General features: G+C 37.0%; 1 protein-coding gene across 3 annotated transcripts; it reads right to left on the bottom strand.

Annotated features, from left to right (window-relative positions):
* Positions 1-295: 295 nt before the first annotated feature.
* lhx6b (LIM homeobox 6b) lies at positions 296-10,536 on the bottom strand. Of its 3 annotated transcripts, XM_041999714.1 has the most exons (9): positions 10,332-10,536; positions 9,568-9,698; positions 8,931-9,062; positions 8,481-8,602; positions 7,128-7,348; positions 5,934-6,034; positions 5,664-5,759; positions 4,093-4,264; positions 296-968 (listed from the first exon to the last, which is right to left on the bottom strand). In XM_041999714.1, exons 2-9 carry the CDS (start codon positions 9,568-9,570, stop codon positions 886-888), a joined length of 930 nt encoding a protein of 309 aa, XP_041855648.1. In that variant the 5' UTR covers positions 9,571-9,698; positions 10,332-10,536; the 3' UTR covers positions 296-885. The 3 variants fall into 3 exon arrangements, with proteins under 3 accessions (XP_041855648.1, XP_041855649.1, XP_041855647.1); XM_041999715.1 differs by having other exon boundaries at positions 7,128-7,345; positions 9,568-10,536; XM_041999713.1 differs by having other exon boundaries at positions 9,568-10,536.
* Positions 10,537-23,259: the final 12,723 nt, after the last annotated feature.

Raw genomic sequence — 23,259 nt, forward strand, 5'->3', positions numbered from 1 at the left:
GAGTGAAAGGCCTATAATCGTTTTCACAGTAGGATTGATCATATTTCCTCTTAAGTACAGCATGAAAATTGGAGATGATGTGCAGGTTTGTGGCATGATATTGCTCTCAATAACAGGCTACTGCAGGCACGTGGCCTCAGACGGGTGACCTTTAGATGTAGTCGATGCAGAAGTAAAAAGACTCTCCTGGTAAAATGTACCTCACCTTTTTCATTTGTTATACTACCAGTCACACACACACACACACACACACACACACACACTTCTTGCTTTTTAAATCAGTCTGATAACAGATCTGAAACATTTTATTAAACCATAGCAGTATTTACAGTGTACAATCACTGAATTAATTCATGTAAAGACACATTTAAAAGTGCTTTTTAAAAGTAAAGATTTGCTTAGAATAAATTAGTTTCCATTTTCTGACAACAAACAACAGTAAAGCTGCAACTGTGCTCATCACCAACACAAAATCAAAACAATGCTGAGGTTTTACTGTAGTACTGCTATAGGACACTCCTCTTTTCTGCTTCTCGAAAGCTCATGTTGCAGCAATTGAAATGTCTTCTGTGACAAGAAAATCAAAAAAGGCAAAACTCCTGACCTGCTTGCAATGCCTTGTGTCCTTTAAGAAAAGAAACACAAAAGAGTTCTTCTTCTCTGGAAAAAAAAGGAACAAGGAAAATTTAAAGTAAAGTCCCACATTAGCTTGAAGTCATCACCACAGCTCAGCTTATTGATAGATAACAGAGGTCCTGTTGTCACTTGAGGAGTGGACTCCCACACAGAGCAGGATGCTATAACAGGATGTCCCAAAAGATCTTTTTATCCCCTGTTTTCACCATCTTATTAGAGAAGTGGTAACGAAGAAGCAGAAGCAGCAGGTCAGCGGCTGATGGGAAGCTGTGGTAAGGAGATGGACGGGTGGGTCAGGTGGCCCGGAGCAGCAAGGACGGAGAAGGGATGAGCTGCAGATCCAAGAGAAACAACAAAAAGACATGTTACATGTCACTGTAACTCAGATGAAAACAAGGCAGAAGCAGAGACTAACATATCCTTGACCTAAAGCTATTGATCTGATACCAGATGTCCCATGGGCAGGACTTGACAAATTAATATGTATTTTAGTCAGTTTACCTTTCAATACCTACACATGTTATGCACCATTGGGAAGCTAAGATTCCTGAAATTTGAATGATGTATACCAATCAAGGCTACAATCATAAATGTAGTCAGTAAACACTCTGACAAGTTGCTAATACAATTTATCGTTGAAGTCATACTGTACTCCAGATGATACTGCAATACAAACAGTCTTGTTACATCAGCAAGGGTCCAGTAAAAAAGTTGGTCCACAGTAAGTCTTTTATCCATAAAGACCAGTTTTATGCAAAAATTTTAGGATTTTAAGGGGTTAATCAAACATTTATTTCAGTCTGCTTAAGATGCATTCTTAGGTCCTTATTTCTAATTTCAAAATACCTCTTTATAACAAAGCTTGTGGATTATTTTATTGTCTGAATCAGATAACAAAACTTTTATAGACATCTACTGATGTTTTAATGTAAGTCTGGTGGAAGAAAAGAAGAAGCTTCTCTTTTAAAAGGAATAACAGTTCAGACAAACTGATTTTTTTAAGGAAAGTCCTGCAGAGTCGACACACACGGAAAAAACAAAAAAACAAAAAAAAACAAAAAAAAAAACACGTTACAGTATATTGATGTGTCAGTCAAATAAAATGAAGTGATAGTGTGAAGTGGGCTGGTGTTTTCCCCCCAAACTGAATTTTTTCATATGCACAGTTTTGACAGATATGCTCCTATTAATTATACCTGTTTAACCCACCCTCCCCTAAATTAAAATGTTCACATTCATCTTTCTACAGAGATATTAAAAACAGCAAAATGACAATGAAACAAACATCTGCTTTAAATGTAGTAAATGCTAGTTTTTGGTGATAAAAATGTTCCCCCCTTGTTTGTGAGTTCCTTTGCTGTGTTCTAAGTATTATTTGACTGTGTGTATTTTCAGATAGTTTGTGTTCATGTGATGCTTGGAACTGCTTCTTGGACGTAACCCTGCGACAGCTGTGAACCATTTTAACCATTTCTGGGTGGGATTAGGGTTTGTATTAAAGCTCTTAAAGTCACTTGCTTACTAATATGTCTTTAGATAGCTATTTGTGACTTAAATGTTGACCTTTGGAAATTAAAAAAAGTGTAAATATAAGGATATATGATACTATTTCTTCCAACAGGACAGTTTCTTGGGGAGATTTGATTCACTTCACTTTGAAGTGTAAAAGTAATTAGTTTATATTGTTATCTGTGCATCTTTAAAACATACATATCAAGAGCTTATTATAGTGGTTTTAATGTAAAGTTAGAACATTTTGATCTAATAATTGAAATTAAAAACACGTTATTGATATTTTCTTTTTTTTTTGTAGTAAAATAAAAAAAAAGCAGATGTATTATATTATTTGTTTTCAGTTTCTAACATAAAATGAACAGACAGTTAAACTGAAAAACACACAACACATTGTGTTTTTAAAAATACTAAATACTGTATTCTCTTCACAATCTCATATATCATACTTAAAAATAAGCAGAATTTTCTCCAATACGATTAAAATAACTCACTGGTGAGCTGAGAGACAGTTTTTATAGGTTGAAAGTTATGGGCACTAATCATTTAATTTAGGTGAACTCTCAGTTTCATGTCAGTGCACCAAACTAAAAGAAAAAGTTGGATTTTATCTTTTAGGAAGACTTTAAAAAAGACTAAATTTAGAGCATACCAGGTGATAAATGGTTAAAAAGTTAATGATTCATAGGAAAAAAAACTACTTTTAAAAAACTGAATAACTGCGATGAAGAGAAACCCTGACAGAAAAGGGATCAATCAACTGTGTGCCACGTCATACATTTTGGTGGTACAAGAAATGAAATGGTGGTACAAACAAACTACTACTATAAGCAATACAATACAATTATACAAAAAAAAAATAATAATAATTATTAGAGGAAAAACCGTACAACATGTAAGAGCATCAGAACATATAATTATTAAATGACAATATTATACATATGCAAAATAAAAGAAGCACTGAAGAAAAGGTCCTTATAAAGGATAACAGTGATGTATTGTGTTCTTTCAAACACGATAACTTAATTGTTATTGTTTAAGTAGTATTTTAATCCTGTTTCACATTGGAATATGCAATAAGTAAATAAATAAAATCACTAAACTTTCTGACCTAAATCAACACATCTACATTAAAACTGTGAAATGCCTTCCTTTATGTGGAACTGTCACATCTGATCCTAAATTGTAAAGTTACTGTATTACATTTTCAAAGCTCAAGAAAATGACATGCCAACATTTTCCTTTGCACATTTTTACAGGACTGTTTAGATGACATGATACTGTCACAACTTTAGTATGTTGAAAACATATAAATTAGTAAGAGGGGGAAGGACAGCGTCACAATAACTGACTTTTATGTAAGAGGAGCAAGTCTTGAGTTCAGTCTTGGTTGGTTAGGGTTAGACATATATGTCAGACTAATAATTGATATTTGCATGGTTAAAGGTTCATGTCATGTTGCCTGAACGCTGCCTTTACAGCATGTTAGTACGTAAGAAAATAAACCTCCACAATTTTTCCTCCATTCATCTGACGCTATATTTTCTTGTGAAACTGTGATAAAAATTTCAGTCTTACATTTTTCCATAAGGATTTTGGGGTTTGTCCCACGGCAGTATGTCAACAAGGCTCACGTGTTTGTTATGTGAATTCTTAACTGACCTAACCTTTTAAAACCGGAGGTTCCATAACTGGGAGAACAGATGGTGCCAAACTGTGTCAAAATGGCCATTTTGGAGACCTGGCCTGAACTGCACTAAAACCTCTCTCATTTTCTTCTGCTTCACCTTATCAGAATTGGTCTTTGCAGAAATCATGTTCAGAAATTACAAACAATGACTTCGTCAAAGTTTGTAAGTGACAGCAGTTTTCTGTCATGCAGCTCAAACGGAGTACTTTCTATCAGGTATTTTAATAACCACACAGTAAAGATCTAGCACTCACTGTCCAGGTATCCATGCAGGGCCAGGAGATGTGGTCGGTCCGGGCTGCTGAATGAAGAATAGTGGATATCTTCTGGCAGCGATGGTGGCATCCTCGACAGCGGAGCACTCTGAGCAAAGCTGCTCTGAGGCGGCTGCTTTTTGTGTCGGGCTCGGCAATTCTGAAACCAAACCTGGGGAAAGTTACAGAGACTGTGAACAAAGCAGAGCCGGTTTATTTGGCTTTGTTTCAACACTGTGCAGTTCAGGGTCCAGGTTTGTTAGTTCCCAATATCTAAATGGTTTGCATAGTGTTTGAAAAGTGATCTGCACAACTTAATGCTTTTATAAGTGTAAGACAACATTCAAAACATTCTTTATCAAGCAGTTTCAAACTTTGTTACATAACATTTTTTTGGGATGGAGCCTGTCATGGACTATTTCTTTCAAATGAAAGGCACCATCATCCTGTAGAACAACTTCCTCTTCACCAAACCTACCAAGTGTAAGAAATAAGAGATGTGTCTTAAATTTTCACATCTGCATTTAGTGCAGAGTTAAAACCTAGTATTTCCTGTGGTTTTTTATCTGAGACGTCAAACCTGAATGATCAATGATTGTGGAGATTTGCTTCTTTTCTTTCAGGCAGTCATCCATGTTTATTAGTTATGGACAAAATCTCTTTTCTCAGGGCAGATTTGTGACTCATCACTAAATCTCACATTAAACCAATTAGTCCAGACTTCTATGTTTTAGCCTGCTGTAACCTTGTTTTCTTATGTGGTTTAATTTAGGCTTTTCTGTATGTAATTCTCCTTAAATCAATTTCTTACATTTCAGTCAAAAACAAATCTTGTTTCCATTCGCCGTTTTCAAGGCTATTAAAGCCTTCCCATTTTTTTTGGATTACTTTGCTTCAGTTAGCTGAGATCCACCACCTTTTGCCACACTCCGAGCTGGATAACCTTTTTCCTGGAGTTTAATAATTGCTTTCTGTTGTTTATACAGATGACTTTTGTGTTGGGGACATGATTCCTGTCAATCAGTCAAGTGCAACGGCTCATTAAAGCCTTTCAACTGCAGTCGTTTTTATTATTTAGAATTTTGTAGGTATGTTTTAGAAATGCAAATTGGCATTTCCTTCCTCTAATTTTGAATGAAAATAGTTACGGAGTAATGATTCCATATTTTTTCCAGTTTGTTGTCATACACATTTTGTTCTAAATTGCCACAACATTTTAAAGTCAGCCCAAAAAGAATATGATCAGAGCTTGAATTCAAAAAAGAATATGATATTATATAAATAAATAAAACAATTATGTGGCTCCAGTTGGCTTATGGTCCATTAAAACAAAGCAAAGTCAAATTTTTATCAGATGTCTCATGTGTTTACAAGCTGATCCATTTCTGGAATCTGAGAAGGAAAAACTAATAAAGAAAAATACTTTTTTTTTTTACATTATAGATAAAACCTTGAAAATGTATTTATTAGGTTATTCTTTTCTATCATTTGAATTACCTCCCAACCTCCTTTGTTTATACCATATCACAAAGAGTGTACCATAATGTAAATACAGGAGTTGCCATGCCAACCTGTATAACTCGTCTGCTCAGTCCAGTCATTTCTGCCAGTTTCTGCAGCGTCTGAGCATCAGGGTTGTTGTCCTGAGCAAACTGAGTCTGCATCACCTACAAGGACAAGAAGCCCTACATGTATGAAAACATTGCACATTGCAATATATATGAATATATATATATACATATATATATATATATATATATATATATATATATATATATATATATATATATATATATATATATATATATACATATATATATGCTATAGGTCAGCACTTATACCTGCAGCTGCTCAGCGGTAAATGACGTACGTGCCCTCTTGGCTGGTTTTGGTTGGCAGTCCTGATCAGAGGGCAGCGCTCCTTCCAGAGTCAGTCCTGTGCCTGAAGATAGATACAGCAGTAATCCACAAATTAAAATTCAGTCATCACATTGGAAAGTTATACATAACAACGGAAATGTAAAAGTAAATATGGAGCTCCACAAAGTCTGTGAAAGTCTGTCATGAAACTGAAGACTTGTCCAAACAGAAAAGCAACTTACTCAAGATGTTTTCTTGCCAACAACCGCACTCAGAGTATTTAGACAAATATGGAAATATTTTTGTTTTTCCATAAAAGTACAGCAGTGAGAGATAAATGCAAGAAAACAAGATTATGGGTGAAATATTCATGTATGAATTTAATTTTTACAGCTGTATGGGAAGCTTCTTTTTTAAATGTGACTTTTTCTTTTAGTGCTTCTTTATAACCTCCCTCTTTTTAACCTTCATGTAATCTCATGGTGGTGCAGTGGTCCAGTTATCTTTGTTAAAGAAGTTACAAATATCACATATGAATGATGATGCATCCATATTGCCAGAAACAAATTCCTTGACATGAAATATTTGAGTCAATAAGAGCATCATGGCACTGCAGCACAGAATAAATCAGTAGTTGGAGATGACTAAACAAGAGCTTTAATAACTGCACTGGCTCCATTTCTTTACTCAAGGGATATACCAAGTAGGCAAACAATCATTTTCAAAATGCAACAAACAGTCACCCTTCACTCCAAACCACTGAAGCATCTCAATCATTGTTGCTTTGGAAATGTAGACCAGTGAATCAGAAGATACAAGCTCCTCCACAGAGTTTATAATGATCTCTTGTGTTTCAAACTGAATACATTTCCTGCTAATTAACACATTTAAAACTCATGGTTTTATTTTTCCATTCCTATTACTCCATTTAGTGTTTGTAAAGCAGACACATGCTTTCTTTAAGATTTAGTTAATTGTTTATTCTGTAAAATAATGTCTTGTTTTGTTATACCAAAAACTATGACATGAATAACCATTTTAGAGCTGCAAAAGCTAGTAAAATCTCTTATTGCTTCATTCTCTTGTGTGGCTGAAATGTGCATATCCACGTAGACAATAACAAGCATTTACTCGCAGAGGGTAAGAGCTGGTAATCCAAACTTTGTTGGTGTTACCGTTCTCTGCAGCTCTGCGAAGGTTGTCCAGCATGATGTCATAGTGGCTGCGGCAGAGCACCCTGCCCTCCACCAGGCCAAACTCCTCCCCGGTCGACAGCTGCCTCTTGCAGGAGAAGCAGGCGAAACAGGCCAGGTGGTAGACACTTCCTCGAGCCCGCCGCACCCAGTCACTGGCGTACACCTGCCGGCCACACTGAGCACACTTAGTGCCAAACCTACTGTGTAGAAGGACACAAAAAGGTGAGGCTTACAGTGTCAAACTCCTGTAGCCCTACACTAAGAATTAAATATATCATTTAGTCCCTAACACCCTATGAGTTAAACATTTTCTGTTCATCTCCAGAATGCATCGAACTGAATTAAAACATGACGCCTTGCATTTTATTTGTTTGATTATTTTATCAGTTGTATTTTGTCTAAATAGCGCTTCGACCTGTAAATCAATAATGTCATGAACCAAGAGGCTTGCAGCTTGTAAGATAAAGTGCAGGGCATACAAAAACCTTGTGCAATGTTTCATTTTCGCTTTTTCATCTGTGCAGATTTGAGCCTGCAAAATAAAGAAGTGAGGGGGAAAATTCTTCTCATCTGCCAGTAGAAACGAAATATGCTGCCAGTGCAGATAGTTTGTAAATACTGCCTTTCATTATGTTTGAATTTAAACAAATAAAAATATTAATTTCAGAAGCATACCAGCTATGATTTAGTTTTTATCGGAAGTAAAGATCAGTTGGATTTAAAAACAGTCAGATAAAATTCACATAATTTTTTACCTTTCTATTGAAGCTCTTGAGACAAATTGCAAGATAAAATCCAAAAGTAAAAACACCCTTCCTCTTTTAATTTATGGTAATGTGATTTTTAAATGTAAATATGATGAACATAAAACAATTCGCATGGTGTAATTTTGGATAATTATTCATGAGCGGTCGTTTAACATGAAAACAAATTGTCATATAAACGTTTTGTCTTTTTTCTTTGTCTTTTTTAATGCATTCAAACAAGCGTTTTACAGTCTAAATAAAATTGTGTCAGAAATACAAAAGTAAATTATCTTTACTGACGATCATTTTCGTTTTCCTCAAAAAAGAAAAAGAAAATATTAGAAAAATGAACACTTCACCTGAATGAATGTTACTCATAATAAATCATTTAATGTCAAATTAAAATACCTTAACTGGTATTTATTGGTAATTATTCAAGTATTTAAATATGAATTTTAGATAATGTGACGTTATAACTGAAGAATTATATTTAGCTAAATAACCGGATTTATAAACAAAAAAAACATCAAGTCAAGTCATATTTGGGGGCAGGAATAGTGGCGGTGCAGAACAGCACTTCTCTTACCTGAAATAATCCAGCTTGCAGTAGATTTCTTTATTTTTAACGTAGCAGCTGCTGTGTTGGCGCAGAGACGCTCTGCAGACCGAACACTCCAAACAGCCTAAATGCCAGTTCAGGTTGTTCACCTGCGAGATTAAAAACAACAAAAAAACAAACAAACAAACAAAAAAAAAAAAAAAAAAAAAAAAAAAAAATAAACAACAACTTTGTCACATTGATGCACCCAGAACCTGTCTGGTTAAAATACTTCAAGAGAAATTCAAAAGTCCCCAAATTTAAATTAAACTTATGCAGCTGTTATTCAGTAATATTTTCTCCCAAAACATAAAGAAAAATATAGAGAAGGCTCAAGAATTTTATGAAATCAGGAATTCTGTCATCGCTTTCTCAAGATGAGGATGTAAAAAGAAAATGTTACACTTTATTTGGGGTTTCAGGAGGAAAATATCTCACTTTCAGCAGGTATCGGTCGTGGATCTCCATCCCGCAGCTGGCGCACTGGTTCTTGGCAGCGGGAGGAGAGCAGAGGCAGGCGGCATCTGACGGACTGGACTCACCGGACTCCTTCTTTACTTCTGACTTCGACTGCACCAATATAATGATAAATAAATAAATAAAAAACAACATTGTTTAGCTCATTTAAATTAAGTCAATGACAGTTGGTACTCATTCCATTTTAATCAGTTTCGTTTTTATGAGTATAAGAAATAGTCCGCGGCGGTAAGTGGGGAAAAAAAGAAAGAAAAACACATCTCACCCAAAACAATGTGATTTACAGACGACTTTAATGCATTTCCTGCAACTAAACTGTACAAATGTCCACGCATATGCCATGATAAAAAAAGATGAAACAAAAAATTTAATGTTAGTACGTAGATAGGCCTACTGACCTCAACTTTTAACTCATGCAAACGAAAAGTCGAAGTTTGTATGTCTTTGATGCATGAACGCTTCCATCTTATTGGTGCAGCAAACTTGCTTCGGTTAAATCATATAATCACGTCATGCTTTAAGTTTCAGAAAAAAGCTAAAAGAAACCAAATAAATAAGAAACTTCCAAACCAAACCCGTCCAGGTTTTTGTGACTCACCATTTTCAGGTCTTGAGCGCTGCCTATTTGGAGAGGAGACGGAGCCTGCTCTGCGCATTACGCATCTCTACCCCAACCCACACTATATCCGGTCCAAAACAACGAATTACAGTTTCTCCTGCATTTAAACCCTGGCAACAAAAGAAATTTTTATGCAATTAGAGGAGAAAAAACTATATATGATCGATCATTCCTCTTGTGCGCAGTGGGAGGCTGTATTGCAATCAAACGCAGTGAAAAGAAAGGATGGCACTAAATCTGCAATTAGCGATGGAATGAAATGCTTCGCTTGATAAGAGGCAACCCGAGTGTCAATTGCATCTGTCACTCAAGGGGAAAAAAAAGGCCAACAAACCACCAAGCTAAGGGAGAAAGAGGCGACGCATCCTAATTTCAATAGCTGTAACGAAAATCGAAAAATCTCCAAAGTGAAGAGGCTCAATTGGAGATCGTTCTATTCATAACAGACAATGTGCAGAAACTGCAACTGATCTTGAGACATAAAGGAGCTTGATTGTCTCTTTTTCGTGATGGACCCATTTAAGTACTTGAGGCTCCCCACGGTGATTACAGCTGTATTCATGAACTGCCAAAAAATCTGCGTTTGGGGGGCAATCCGGAGTCCGTGTTGTCCTTCAATTCTCGAAATTAACAGGAATGCAAGATTATGTTAATTACAATCTTCAGTATAAATATTGGAGGCAATGAAATAAGACGAAATGGCCCATAGGGATATAAAAACATATACTTCATACACAGAAAACCTCCCAAAAGCAGCAAAAACATCGTCCAGTAAAAGTTTATCCGGAAATTTAAGTGAAAAATGTCCAGATAATTCCTAAAATGGGTCGTTACACGCTTTGCCCCCTTTATTTTTGTTCATAAGAAACAATAATCCAAATCCAACTTTGTGGCGCTGGTCAAACTGGTGGCTCCAGCGTCCTTCTTACTCCCTGTGCTGCTTTTTGCTCTTCTGGTCACGGAGTTTACACCCAGTTCAGTCAGACAGGATGTGATGCTGCACGCTGGACCAGCAGACATGGCTTCTCCCTCCTTTCTAATAGGAAAAAAAGGCATGGATTCAAAAAGATAAACTGATTAAAATAACTGATTAAACTCTGAATGTTTTCTTTTACCTGGAGAGGATGAATGCAGATCTGAGGACATTTGATTGAACCCATCACCTCTGTATCAATGCTGATTGTGATACTAAATAATCAGTATCAGATACAAATACATTTATTTTCTTATTTGTCTATCATCTTTATACTTCCTGCCTTTCCTTCTTTCCATCTAATTTAAACAGACTGTGCTGCAACACCAGTTAGTGTGGTGAATAAATGAGTAAATCCTCTCAGAGATTTTGAACTTCCTCCATTTGCAAAGTTCCTCTGGTTTGTGAGAGTCCCAAAAAAATTTCAATGTGGCAGATTTGATTAAAACACCAACTAACCAACAGGTTAACTGTTATCATCCTGCAACACTGTGCTCTGACTCAAGCCTGGCAGCATTGTATCATGTTTTTTTCTTCTTCTTCTTTTTTTTTTTTTTAAATTTCTCCAATGCCTTCAACACCATCAAGCTGGTGCTCCTGAAAGCCAAACTGGAGAGGGCTGGGATGGATCTTCATCTGGCAGAGTGGATTCTGCAATATCTCACAAACTGCCCCTAGTTTGTGAGAACCCAGGACTGTGTGTCTGACCTGCTGACCTGCAGCGTAGGTGTCCCCAGGGGACAGCCTTGACCCTGTTTCTCTTCACCCTCTACACTGCAGACTTCAGACACAACACAGGCAGCTGCATTCTGCAGAATTTCTTAAATAACTCTGCAATTGTCAGATTAATCACTGAGAACAATGACGTGGAGTACAGAGGACTGTCGCAGAACTTCGTGGACTGGTGTCAGCAAAACAAAGAGCCGGCCTGCGTCCCGTCACCAGTGAACATCCAAGGAACGGACATTGAGAGATTGGACTCTTTATAAGTACCTGGGGGTTCAATAAACTGTCCAGTTAAACAATAAACTGGACTGGACTCACAACACGGACACACTGTACCGGAAGGGTCAGAGCAGGCTCTATTTTCTGAGGAGACTACGGTCTTTTGGAGTGTAGGGGGCACTCATGAGGAACTTCTGTGGCGGCATCAGCCATCCTGTATGGTGTGGTCTGCTGGAGAAGCAGCATCACAAAGAGAGAGAAGCTGGACAAAGTCATCAGGAAATCCAGCTTTGTCCTGGGCCGTTCTCTGAACTCTGTGCAGGAGCTACGTGACAAAAGGTCCTGGCAAAACTGACATCTATGCTGGACCATGAGTCCCACCCCTGCAGGACACCCTGTCTGCTCTGGAGAGCAGCTTCAGTGACAGACCGATCCATTCAGCTGTCAGACTTTACAAAGACCTTTACAATAGTATATAAAACAAAACAAAAAACAACTGAAACTCTACATTACTTGGAATTAAGGAATTGTGTCATTCAAATTCCAAATTTTTTCTTTGGATTTCGTTTCAAGCATTAAAATTAGAAACCAAAGATGCAACTTTGCAGATGGAGCATGTTTCGAAAGAATGGAGTGCTGCTTCTCCTCAGTCAGTGTGCAGTTGTCCAACCCAGATTCCTCAGCACCATGTTTCATTGTGGGGTTGATACAAACCATCTTTTGGCAGGACTCTCACTGATTGATTGCTGTCTTGACTTTGCAAGTTCTGCTGCAATAAAGTTTCCATGTCCATGGTACAAAACCTTGATGTACTGATCTTCTGATGGTGTATTCACATGTGGCCCACATCACACATGTGATGCGTATCCACATTGTTTTAAAAAGATTTTCTTGGCATGCTCTGCTCAAGAAAACCTCCAGTCTCTGCATGATTTGATGCTGATAATCTTTTCTTTTGGATGTGCAATCTGACTTTTAACACTTGTTCAGTGTTTTTAGACAACTTGAGGCTCGGTCATATTAAAAACATTTAAACAATGACTGCAAAGTGATTGACCTCATTAACAAACCCTTTCTAATTACATTAAATACACCATATGTATCTATGCAAACCTATTTAAAGTGTTGAGCTAGAAATATGTGAACAATGGATTGCTCAATTTAAACAATAAATTACTGATAGTTTATTTTCCCCCTCAGGTTTTAGTGTGAGTTTTATCAGAAAAATGTGTCCGTTGACTCTGGGCTAAATGCTTGTATAAAACATAAAACGATATGATATACAGCAGAATAAACTCTAAATGTAGATATAATTTTTTTTGCAAACATCTTCAGAGAGAAAGAAAATGACTTAAAGTAAAGGTTTCCATAAAATCAATGAAACTTGTGCTGTTATTGATTATCTAAAAGCACCTGTAGCTTCACAGTTAAATTGTCTCTTGTATCCTCAGTGTAATCCACTTCAACAGCTCTGAGCATTAACTGCAATTACCAGGAGTGGGAAGTGGACAAGTCATGAGACGAGAGGACCTACGGAAAAGAACATGACTATTTCACTTCCATCGTAACTGCTCTTTAGCGATGGTGTGCATGGACCAGTTTAGGCCTCGTTTGATCAGTTTCTGACAGGTGCAGAGGAGGATTACCTTCACAGGGCCATTTACAGACAATGATGTTTCAGGGACCATTTTTAAGCTCAAAATGACAAGCAGCAAATTTATTTTTTAGCATATAAGTGGACTTGAAGTGGATCATATTTTGTTAGCTGATGTTCAGACCTGATAGGTAACCCATTCATAAAGGGTTATCTGCAAAAGTGTACAATATGCCAGAAGTGTGGGAACATCTGCCTCATTGTTTGTCCTTTGCACCACCCTTACATAATTTCCTTCTTGAACAAGAAATGCACAGCAGCTATCTCAACAATGGTAATATCTGCAACTGGGTCACCTGTTGCACCCTATGCAGCTCTGTGGATGTCATGTTGCTGCTCCCATGTAAACAATAAGCAACCAGCACACTGCCACAATAAAAACAAAACGTAGCATATGCTAAAGCTATCAGAAATTATCATCCAATGGGCCCCAGTGGACAGTTTGATGGCTGGTATGTTAACAATGTAGGACATGGAGGTGCAAGTTCACAGGAAGGCAATTTCTTATTCACAGCCCAGAACATTGGGAAGCACCCGGCACTGAGGTGGGGTCTCTTTTTCATAACTAAATAACAATGTTTGTGTAACCACATTGGCCTTAAGTCACCAGGGATATGAGTTAAAGTCTGAAAACTGAAAATTGCTCAAAATTTTGCAAGAAAATGACATAAAGATTATTCTGGATTGCTACTGCAGGCATCCTGTCCTGCTTTCAGTGGAGTATGATTTATTTTTATAGCATTTTCTAGTCTTTTAGTTATAATTAGTCCCTCAGAATGAGACTGTTTCATCTACTTCAGTTTTTCTCATTTTTGCAAAGTATTATTGAATAGAGTATAAAATTCTAATTAAATATTTAAAAATATTAACCCCTTAATGTCTGAATTCACATTGATAATTATCTATCCATCCATCCATCCTTGCTGCTTCATCCAATGCAGGATTGGGTGGTGGGAATCTGGAGCCTACCCCGGCTGGTTGAGAGTTATTAATATCTTTAATAATTTCACCAAAATAAAATGGTTTTGCCTGTTTATTGTTTTTAGGCATTTTAAGCCCAATTATAAACATGCCACATTGTGCACCATCAGAACTTTGCAGCACTTTAATCAAGAAATAATGATGAGGAGCAATTTATTTAGCCTTGAAATCTTGATGAACTTAAAACAATACCAGACTTGTATATGTCAAAAATATATATCAAAAGTGATAGTTTGATATATTCCCACCCCCACAGGTGTAGCAACACTTTTTATATACTTTTTAAAAATAGGGTAATTTCTATTGTTTGAAACAAAGTTTTTAGGATGATGTCTAACCATGATTCTGAATATTCTTTTTTAAATACTTTGTATGGACTTAATACGAAATCTTTTCACACTGCTAGTTTAGATGGATCCCATTAAATCAAAATGGAACCAGGGAAAAGTCACAAAAGCACACTATCTTGTTAATGTAAAACTTCAGGAAAACACTTTGTGGTCTCATAAAGATCAGTTGTTGTCTAAAGAAATCACAGATGACAATGAATCAAAAAATGGTGGTGTGAAGTGATGGGATGGTGTGAGCCCTTTCTTTGTATGACATACCTGATTACATAGTTTCTTACATCACTAAATCTCTATTAGAAAAACAAAGGGAACACTCATAAAATTTAATCTGTTTTGTTGTTTCCATCTGAAATTTGTTTTTTTCATTTGTTAATTTTGTTTTTTAAGCCTTAAAGACTAAACTGATCCACTCACGAGCTTCATTTATCACATTTTACATTGTTTTTGGTTTAATATAGCTTTTCTTACTGAATGAACCAGTTTAAACATTTCTGATAATGTATTTACACAACAAAGCATGAACAACGTCTTTCTTCTATAGAAATTGTTGCATGTTTTTTGACCAACTCTTGGCGTTTTTGTAATTCTTCTGGGTGAGGTGCAGTCAGAAAGCAAAGAGTATGATTCATGGCCCCTTTTTTCAGTCACTACGTGTTAGTCAGCACAAGGCTATAGAACAGGGATGAATGATAGTCTGCTTGGCATGCTGGCTTGTTTGGAGAAGGGTGGAGTGAGGCCTAAACGCTACACTAAGGCCTTATCTTGTTTCTGTAGAACTTCTGCCACAGCAGTCTGTGTGAATACTGTTAGATGTTTGAGATAAAGACCTGGATGGGATTTGCTTTACAACTGATTTCCAACAAGGTGCACTTAAAATTTAAGAGGCTGTGAAGTAATGTAAGAAATCAATTAAATGACACAAACCTGCTGGTTTGATCAGGTTTTATAATTAATAGCTAATCTGATTAATAATCCAGTGTGATGGATCCTATCCAGCAGATGTTTGTTTTCTCTGGAATGTCTGCAAGACCAATTTTCAGGAGCAATTCTGAGGATATGAGGAAACATGAATAACACAAAGGGAACTAAGACTGTGCTTCAGCCAATAAATGTCTGGCTATGGGATCTTGTTGGAGATCAGCTTCATGTCCAAAGACTCAACATCGAGCAGCGTCCAACATTCAACAGGCTGCATCAACTGAGATCAAACCTATCTAGATTACAGTCCTGCAGCCAAGCTTTCAACAAACAAAGGAAATGGCACATTACACCATCCCTCTCTGACAAGTTGCACTGGAAAAGAAAAAAAAAGAACACTCTTGAGTTATTTAACAAATACAAGTTTATTTGAAGTACAGACAAGGAAAAATGAAGGGCTTTTTTTCAAGGCTGGCTCTCCATATGACAGCAATTTGGGAACATTGTGTATTTTGGCCCAAGCGAGTGGTCTATGATAGATGACAGGAGAGAAAATCACAAGCCGCTGGCTTGAGCACAGACATGCAAATTGCTTTCAGCTGATTGCCATATTCTGCTTGATATTTATCAAGTGCATTACAGTATACCTCTTTATTTACAGACAGGAAGCAGCTGATCAATTCCTCCACAGGGGGGAAAACTGGGGAGCCTAGTTTTTCTGCTATCAGGTGAAAGCATAAACCCCTTCAGAGGCCAGGGGGCATTTTAAATGTATTGGTTTCTTAAATGGATTTTAGGAGACATAAACTAGAGTTACAATGTCTAAAGATTATCCAGAACCAGTACTGAAATGACAAGTACTACACCACTGGTCATGGGTTTTGGGAAACTATTTGGGGTTTAATGGGAAAGCGTTCCCAAATTTATGACCTGTAGTGTACATCTTTTAGATTAACCCTGCAATGATTTTTTTGGCCAGTTAGAGAAAGCTGCCAGTAGAACGCTGGCATATCATCAAAATTGATTCTGATTAATGCTGAACATATGGCATGAGTAGAGCAATGTAATTATTTAGTCCTGGTGACTGTAGCTTTACTGTCCAGTCTCTTTGAGTTCTTCTTTTTCTCTTAAGCAGCTACAGGGAATATAAGCTTCTTCTGTGGATAAATACCAGAGTGGCTTATTATGGTCAGGACTGACTACAATAAATTTTAAAAAATGAAATAAAATAAACATGATTGTAAATATTAGATTTCAACATTGGTTGAGACCTTGAAAGATTGTAGTTTACCCACAAAGAGTCAAAAGCCACATTACTGTTGTCCGACTAATTTCTTTTTAGGAGTGGAGCTAGAGGAGTGGCCAGACTGACACTGGCAACCCCTAAAATCTGATTGGACAAGACAGGTACTTAAGCCGGACAGAACACTCTTCCCAGACATGGATCTCCAGTGTCACAATGCTAGTTTAATGTAAATATTAACACAGTTTCCTAATTAATGATCCTTTAATTTAATTAATTAATTAATTAAAATTTTGTTGCATATTTTTAGAAGAGATTTTGTTCCTGTGCAAGTATGACTTACACAAATAAGACTTGCACAGGGACAAAATGTTAGCATGAAGCTAAGTAGCAGAGCTAATCTAGTTTGATGGTAGCTATAGACTGGTTTTAAGATAATGTGGGGAAACCATGTCATATTTAGATTTCAGTGAGTTTATTAAGGGACTACACATCAAATCAGTCAATCAAGATTAACATATTAGAGCTGAAATAAACTATAAAGATGCTCAAAGAGTCTCTCAGTATCCGGTTATTTAGCACTAACTAAGCTAGAGCCACATGATCCGTTTAATTTAAACAGGAGGCTAGCAAGGCTAGGGGTTGATTTTAGACCACAGTTATCACTGATGTATGTGAGTGTGTGTGTGTGTGTGTGTTAAAGAAAAGAACATAACCATTTCCTGTCTTACTGTACAGCTCATCTGAAAAAGTCTTGCCCACCCTTTGGCCACAATATGTATAGAAATCTAGCTCCACCATTGTTTCTTAGGCCCTGTTTACATGACATTTCCATGCAAAATAAAAAACTTTTTCATTTGCATATTTGAAAAAAAAAATATGCATTTACACAACAGTGGTATGAAATCTATCTCCATGCAGAGAAAATGCAAATAGGACCAGAAACAATGTAGTGTGCAGGCCAGGCCTCTAGTGGGCACTGAAACTGTGGAGCGACACACCCAAGTGTGCACCACATCCTCATAAGACCAGAAACCCAACACAACAACAGAAGCGTTGTGTGCCAACCGTCTTTGCTGACGTCATAAATGTTAGACCAGAATCAGGTTGTGTTTCAACAGACGGAATAAATAAAAAGATGCAGCAGCACAAACATGACATGGAGGTCCGCCATTTTTGTGCTTTTCATGCATTAAGCAGTGCCTAACTAAAAATTTAAATATATAAATGACAATAGACATTGTTGACTTTCACAAACACACTTGTAAAAGGGTAAGAAGGGCTTGAATGGCATTAATCTGTGGACTTTCTTTAGAGTAGTTCCTAGTTTCACTGCTTTTTTGTATTTTTTCCAAGTCCTTTCTCTTTTCCACTTCCCTTCATATTTGCATATATATTTCTTTTCTACATCAGGAAATGTTTAGGGTTAGGAGTTAACAAAACATTGTACAAAGAGTACATTTTTACTAGGAGTTTTCTTTAAAAACACCTATAATGTTATGCAGAAGATACAATTAGAGGACATACATATATACAGTACTTTGGATGTGGTTTGGGGGTCAACAGTGGCTATTAAAATGAAACAGTTGCTAATTAGAATATCATATACATGCCGTACAAATGCTTTTACTGTGTCATTTCTTACATGCCCTTTCTATTTATCTATATATATATTTTTCATGAACATCACCAACTCACTAAGTAGGGGGCAGGCAAGAGATATATTCATGTAACATAGGAAGCTGCAAACTTAAGGTGGCCATAAGTTTACCTTTTTTTTTTATAATCAAGTATCTGAGATTATTATTTTGGTGTGTGTGTGTGTTTTCACTCCAATATAAGTGAATATAAGTGGATAGTTCACAGAAGAATAAAATGGTTAGGAACCACTGAGCAGACTGTGTGGGATGCAGATGATTAACCCCTTGATGTCTATTGTCACACATATGCAACAAACCATTTCTGGTATCTTTTAAAATGTAATTTTATTTGATTGATTTATTTTGTTTATTTAATTTTATATATGATTTTTCATTCTTATTTTTGTTTTAATTTTTGTTTTTATTTTTGTAATAAATTATTATCATTATTATTATTATTATTATTATTATTATTATTATTATTATTATTTAATTGTACTTTATTTTAATAATCTTTTTATAGTTATTTTCCCCTATTTTATTGTATTTATTTATTTTTTATATTATTGTTTTTAAATACTTATAACTCTAAAGACATTCAGGTTAACTGATCACTATAAATTCTTCTGAGGAGCGAGTGTGAGTATAAATAATGGGTGGTTGTTTGTCTCTCTGTGTTAGCCCTGTGATAGACTGGTACCTGTCCAGGGTGTACACTGCCTTTTGTCTAGTAACTAATGTTATCAGCTCCAGCTCCCCTGTGACCCTGAATTGGAACAAGCAATAAAGAAATGGATGGATGGATGGATGGATGGATGAACTAAATACTTACATAACTTTTAAAAGAAGCACTATGATTAATGAGTACACAGTATCTATACGTCGAAGCTTTCAGTGCACACCTAATCATGAATGGGTCACAGTTCCCATTACATGTTGTTAACGCTGCCTTTACAAAACAGCCTGGAAGATGTTCAAGTGGTTTTATATGATCTGTTATAATGGAGATTTTACTTACATCAGTGGCCATCAGTGACCAAAAATGAGAAACAAAACTAAACAAACAAACAACAACAACAACAGAAAACATTTAGTAGGAATCCTTAAAGATATTTTAAAATGCTCAGCATTATGGAAAGGGAGTTTAAAATGTAGACGGCTCCCTCTGAAATAAGAGAATCTTAAACTAGTTTGACCACATTCTCTACCAAAAGCATGCACCTTTGAGCAACTTGTTTTTTTGGTCTTCTCTGATAGAAAAGATTAATATCTGTCCATAAACTGTATATAGTACATAGATACAGGAGGAGGAGAATCTTTAGCTTACTGGTAAGATTCACGACACAATATGAGCCTTTAAGACCAGAGAGAAAAGAGAAAAGGTAAAATGAAGTTCAGTCAAGTTCATGTAGGCGCCAACGTTTTTCAGCTATTAGTGTAAAAATATAACAATTATGGTTTGAAGGTTCAGTTTCATCAACAGAAATCATTTAATTTACACATGAACCTGCCCCTGATCAAGATCGAACTCTGTTCTTCATTTCCAGATCTGTTCGAGGACTCAGGTCAGAGTCAGAGATCAGCTACTTACCCAATCAGGTAACCAGTTCCAGAAGGAAAATTACTTCCTTCCGACCACTTGCAATAACCTGCAGTGACCTGAAGCAATTAGAGATGAAGGAGGTTCCTAATCATGCAAAACCCTCAGGGTCAGCACGCGCGCACTCCACCATGGCCCACCCAGCCTCATCCAACACCACCACCCCTGACAGGCCAGCTTCAAGTGCAAGTGTTTAAACTGTCACATCAAATACCCTCAGCGTGGAGATTACTTGTGCAGGACGCATCGTGTGTTTAGTTTGATGCCGGCAGCAATATCCTGCAGCCCTGTTGATCCTCACAGCTCTGGGTGTTGGACAACCGTGAGTTGTGTCAAGTAAAGGTGACTGGTGCCGGCACGCTTGCACTCTGATCAACCAGGGGAAGTGTAGAAGGACAGGAAACAGAAGGGAGTTTTAGGTAAGAGCCATGGAAAGAATCTATAACCTTAGTGCTTGTTTTGACAAGAGTGCACACTCACTATGTTGAGTAAGAGTGTGTAGTAAAAGCAGAATGCAGAGTGAGATGCTTCAAATAATAGATTGGCAAGTGGCCCTTTCACACAGATGGAGTTTCTTGACCTGTACATGCTCAAATATATGAACATTTAAGACTTAGTTTGTGTACAGCTACACTACAATGAAAGGGTTCTGTTTTTCCATAGTGAGCTAAGCCAATTCTTTGACAACTGAATAATTCCAAATCTCCCTCCAACAGATATCAAATTATTTGCAGCAAGTTGTGTAAAATTCTGAGCAGCATGACTAAATAAACCCTGAACATTGGAAGCAATTTTACAACAAAGCTGTATTTATCTTACATCTACTGCTGCAGCACAACAAGCAAAAAACACAACATGCATACCAATGTTTTATTTGAACTGTTACAGAAAACCCTTACAAGCAGTAGTGATGTTGTTCAGTTGGCAAAAAGTCAGATATTCACTTTCTGCTCTTTATCTGGTGCACTATATATGTTTGTCCACAGTGTAAATTGTAGCAGTGTCTAAAGCAGGAATCATTAACTCTGGACCTCTTGTGCCAGTGTCCTGTAGTTTTAGATGTTTCCCTGCTGCAACACACCTGATTCAAATAAAATGATTTTCCAACAGCTAGTAGCCAAGTTCTGCACAAGCCTCTTAATGACCCATTAATTTGAGCCAGGTGTGTTGCAGCAGGGAAACATCTAAAAACTGAAAGATGCTGTCCAAAGAGGTCTGGAGTTGGCGATCCCAGGCCTAAAAGCTCACAATTTTGAGATGGCAATGTTTATACTAGTGTCTCTTTCAATTCCAATCCTCAAATACCACTGCCAAACATATTTTAGATTAGAGATCCTCCAGCCTGATCCTCAGGAACCTGTGTCCTGCAGGTTTTAGACGTTTCCCTGCTGGAACACACCAGATTCAAATTAGCAGACTTGCACAGAGCTTGATATCAACATACCTGCATCAGGTGCGTTGCTGCAGGAAAACCTCTAAAACCTGTAAGATCCCAGCCCTCGAGAAGCTGAATTGAGGGTCCCTCTTTTAGATGTTGTCCTACTACAACAGACCTTATTAAGATAAACTGACCTCCTCCTTAAGTTCTTTGCAAGCCTCATAATGAGCCATTAATTTCAGCCAGGTTTATTAAAGTGCAGAAAAATCTAAAACATCCAGGACGGTGGTACGTTTGGAGTAGAATTGAGAAAAACTGTTTTTTACTGTTGTGGTTGACCAGGCTGGACCGTCAAACAGAAGATGACAGAATGAGTTTAAATTAGAGTGGTAGAGTAAGTCTCTTCCAGGGAGATGGTGAGGCTTGAAATTTGTCTAGTTCCTTAATGAAAAGACTAAATCAGAATTATTTGGAAGCAGGCAAAACCATTCAGGAGGTTTCCAAATGAAAAATCATGACAGATAACATTGAAAAGCAGGGACTAAAATTCTGGAGACATAAAGGAAATAAAGAACAGCAAATAAAACTAAAGCAGAAGACAAAAATTGTGACAAACTGGATGGTTTGCAGACAAACTGGCAGTAAGAAGAGAGCAGGACAGGACTTACGAGAATGGGGTAGATGAACCACAGGTGGAAAACATCTGTAATCAGGCCACTGCCAGCTGCCAGGCTCACTGGAAAAGAAGACAGACAAAAACAAAGGGGAAAACAGAAGAAGGCACAAGAGAAAGGGGAGAAAACTACAAACCCCAAACACATGTTGCTGTTAGCTTTGTATGGAGCAACATTCACATTATGTTTTGGCAAACCCCCATCCCTTAAAAGTATATGTGCACTGCCCAGGAACACTTTAATAAACCATTGTCTGTGAACGCAGCACATGCGGTCATTCACAAATGCAGGCTGAAGTTCTATCAGGTGAAGGAGATGCTATATGTAAACATGGTCCAGAAATGCTGGCATGTTCTCTGGGTCAAGTCTTGTTAAGAACTGGGAAATAAAGGAAATTAAAAAATGATTTCTTTAATTAGAACTGAATTAATTTCATTTGTCAATCTCATTTACACTTTATGTCACATTGTTTCTTTATATATATATATATAAATATATATATGTGTGTGTATATACCCAGTACAATACTGGGGTAGCAAAGATCTCACAAGCCATTTAAGCAGTTTTATTTGGATTTTATGCCAAAACATGTAGAGGTTACAATTGCATGCAGAATACTGATTGAAAGTGCAGATTTACAGCTTTAATTGGCAGGTATTCAAATCTAAACTGCAGGAAGTGTTTAGGAATATTATTTTGCATGGGCTGAGATGTAATTGGACTCATATACATGACATAGGCTGTTCCTTTGTTATTTGTTGTTTTAGTTAAGAAGGTAAAATGTCTGGAATTGATTGTAAGCATGATATTTGCATTTGGAAGCTGTAATTGTGTCCCATAGTATGCATCAAATCAGCTTTTGGTCAAGTTGAAACAGACTATCCTTCGTCTGCAGGAAGCAATGTTATATCTCAACAGTCTGTCTAGTGAGTGTCCAATGTCTGTAGCAGGGGCTGGTGCTGAGACTGTAGTGGTTCTTCTCTCAACTACAGTAGTTCAACTGTCAAAGGAGCAGTTGAGTTCCTCAGCCAGTGTTGTGCTGTTGAGGGTAGAGAGATTATAATTGCTATTTGTGATGTGTTGCATCCCTTGCTCAGCACAACGTGGGTCCAAGTTCCTGAAATGGCCCACAGTCCTTCTCTTGTAGGTCATCTTGGTGTTTCTGATACCCCTGCTAAGTTCAGACCTGACCACACTGTTTTGTTGTACATCACCAGACCTGAAAGGTGTATTTCAGGTTTTGAGCAGGATTCAAACTTCTTTGGTCAGCCATGGCTTATTATTAAGGAAAATAAGAGATTTGCTTTGCGGTAGT

The sequence above is a fragment of the Melanotaenia boesemani genome, chromosome 11 (genome assembly GCF_017639745.1).
Source record: "Melanotaenia boesemani isolate fMelBoe1 chromosome 11, fMelBoe1.pri, whole genome shotgun sequence".
Taxonomy (NCBI): domain Eukaryota; kingdom Metazoa; phylum Chordata; class Actinopteri; order Atheriniformes; family Melanotaeniidae; genus Melanotaenia; species Melanotaenia boesemani.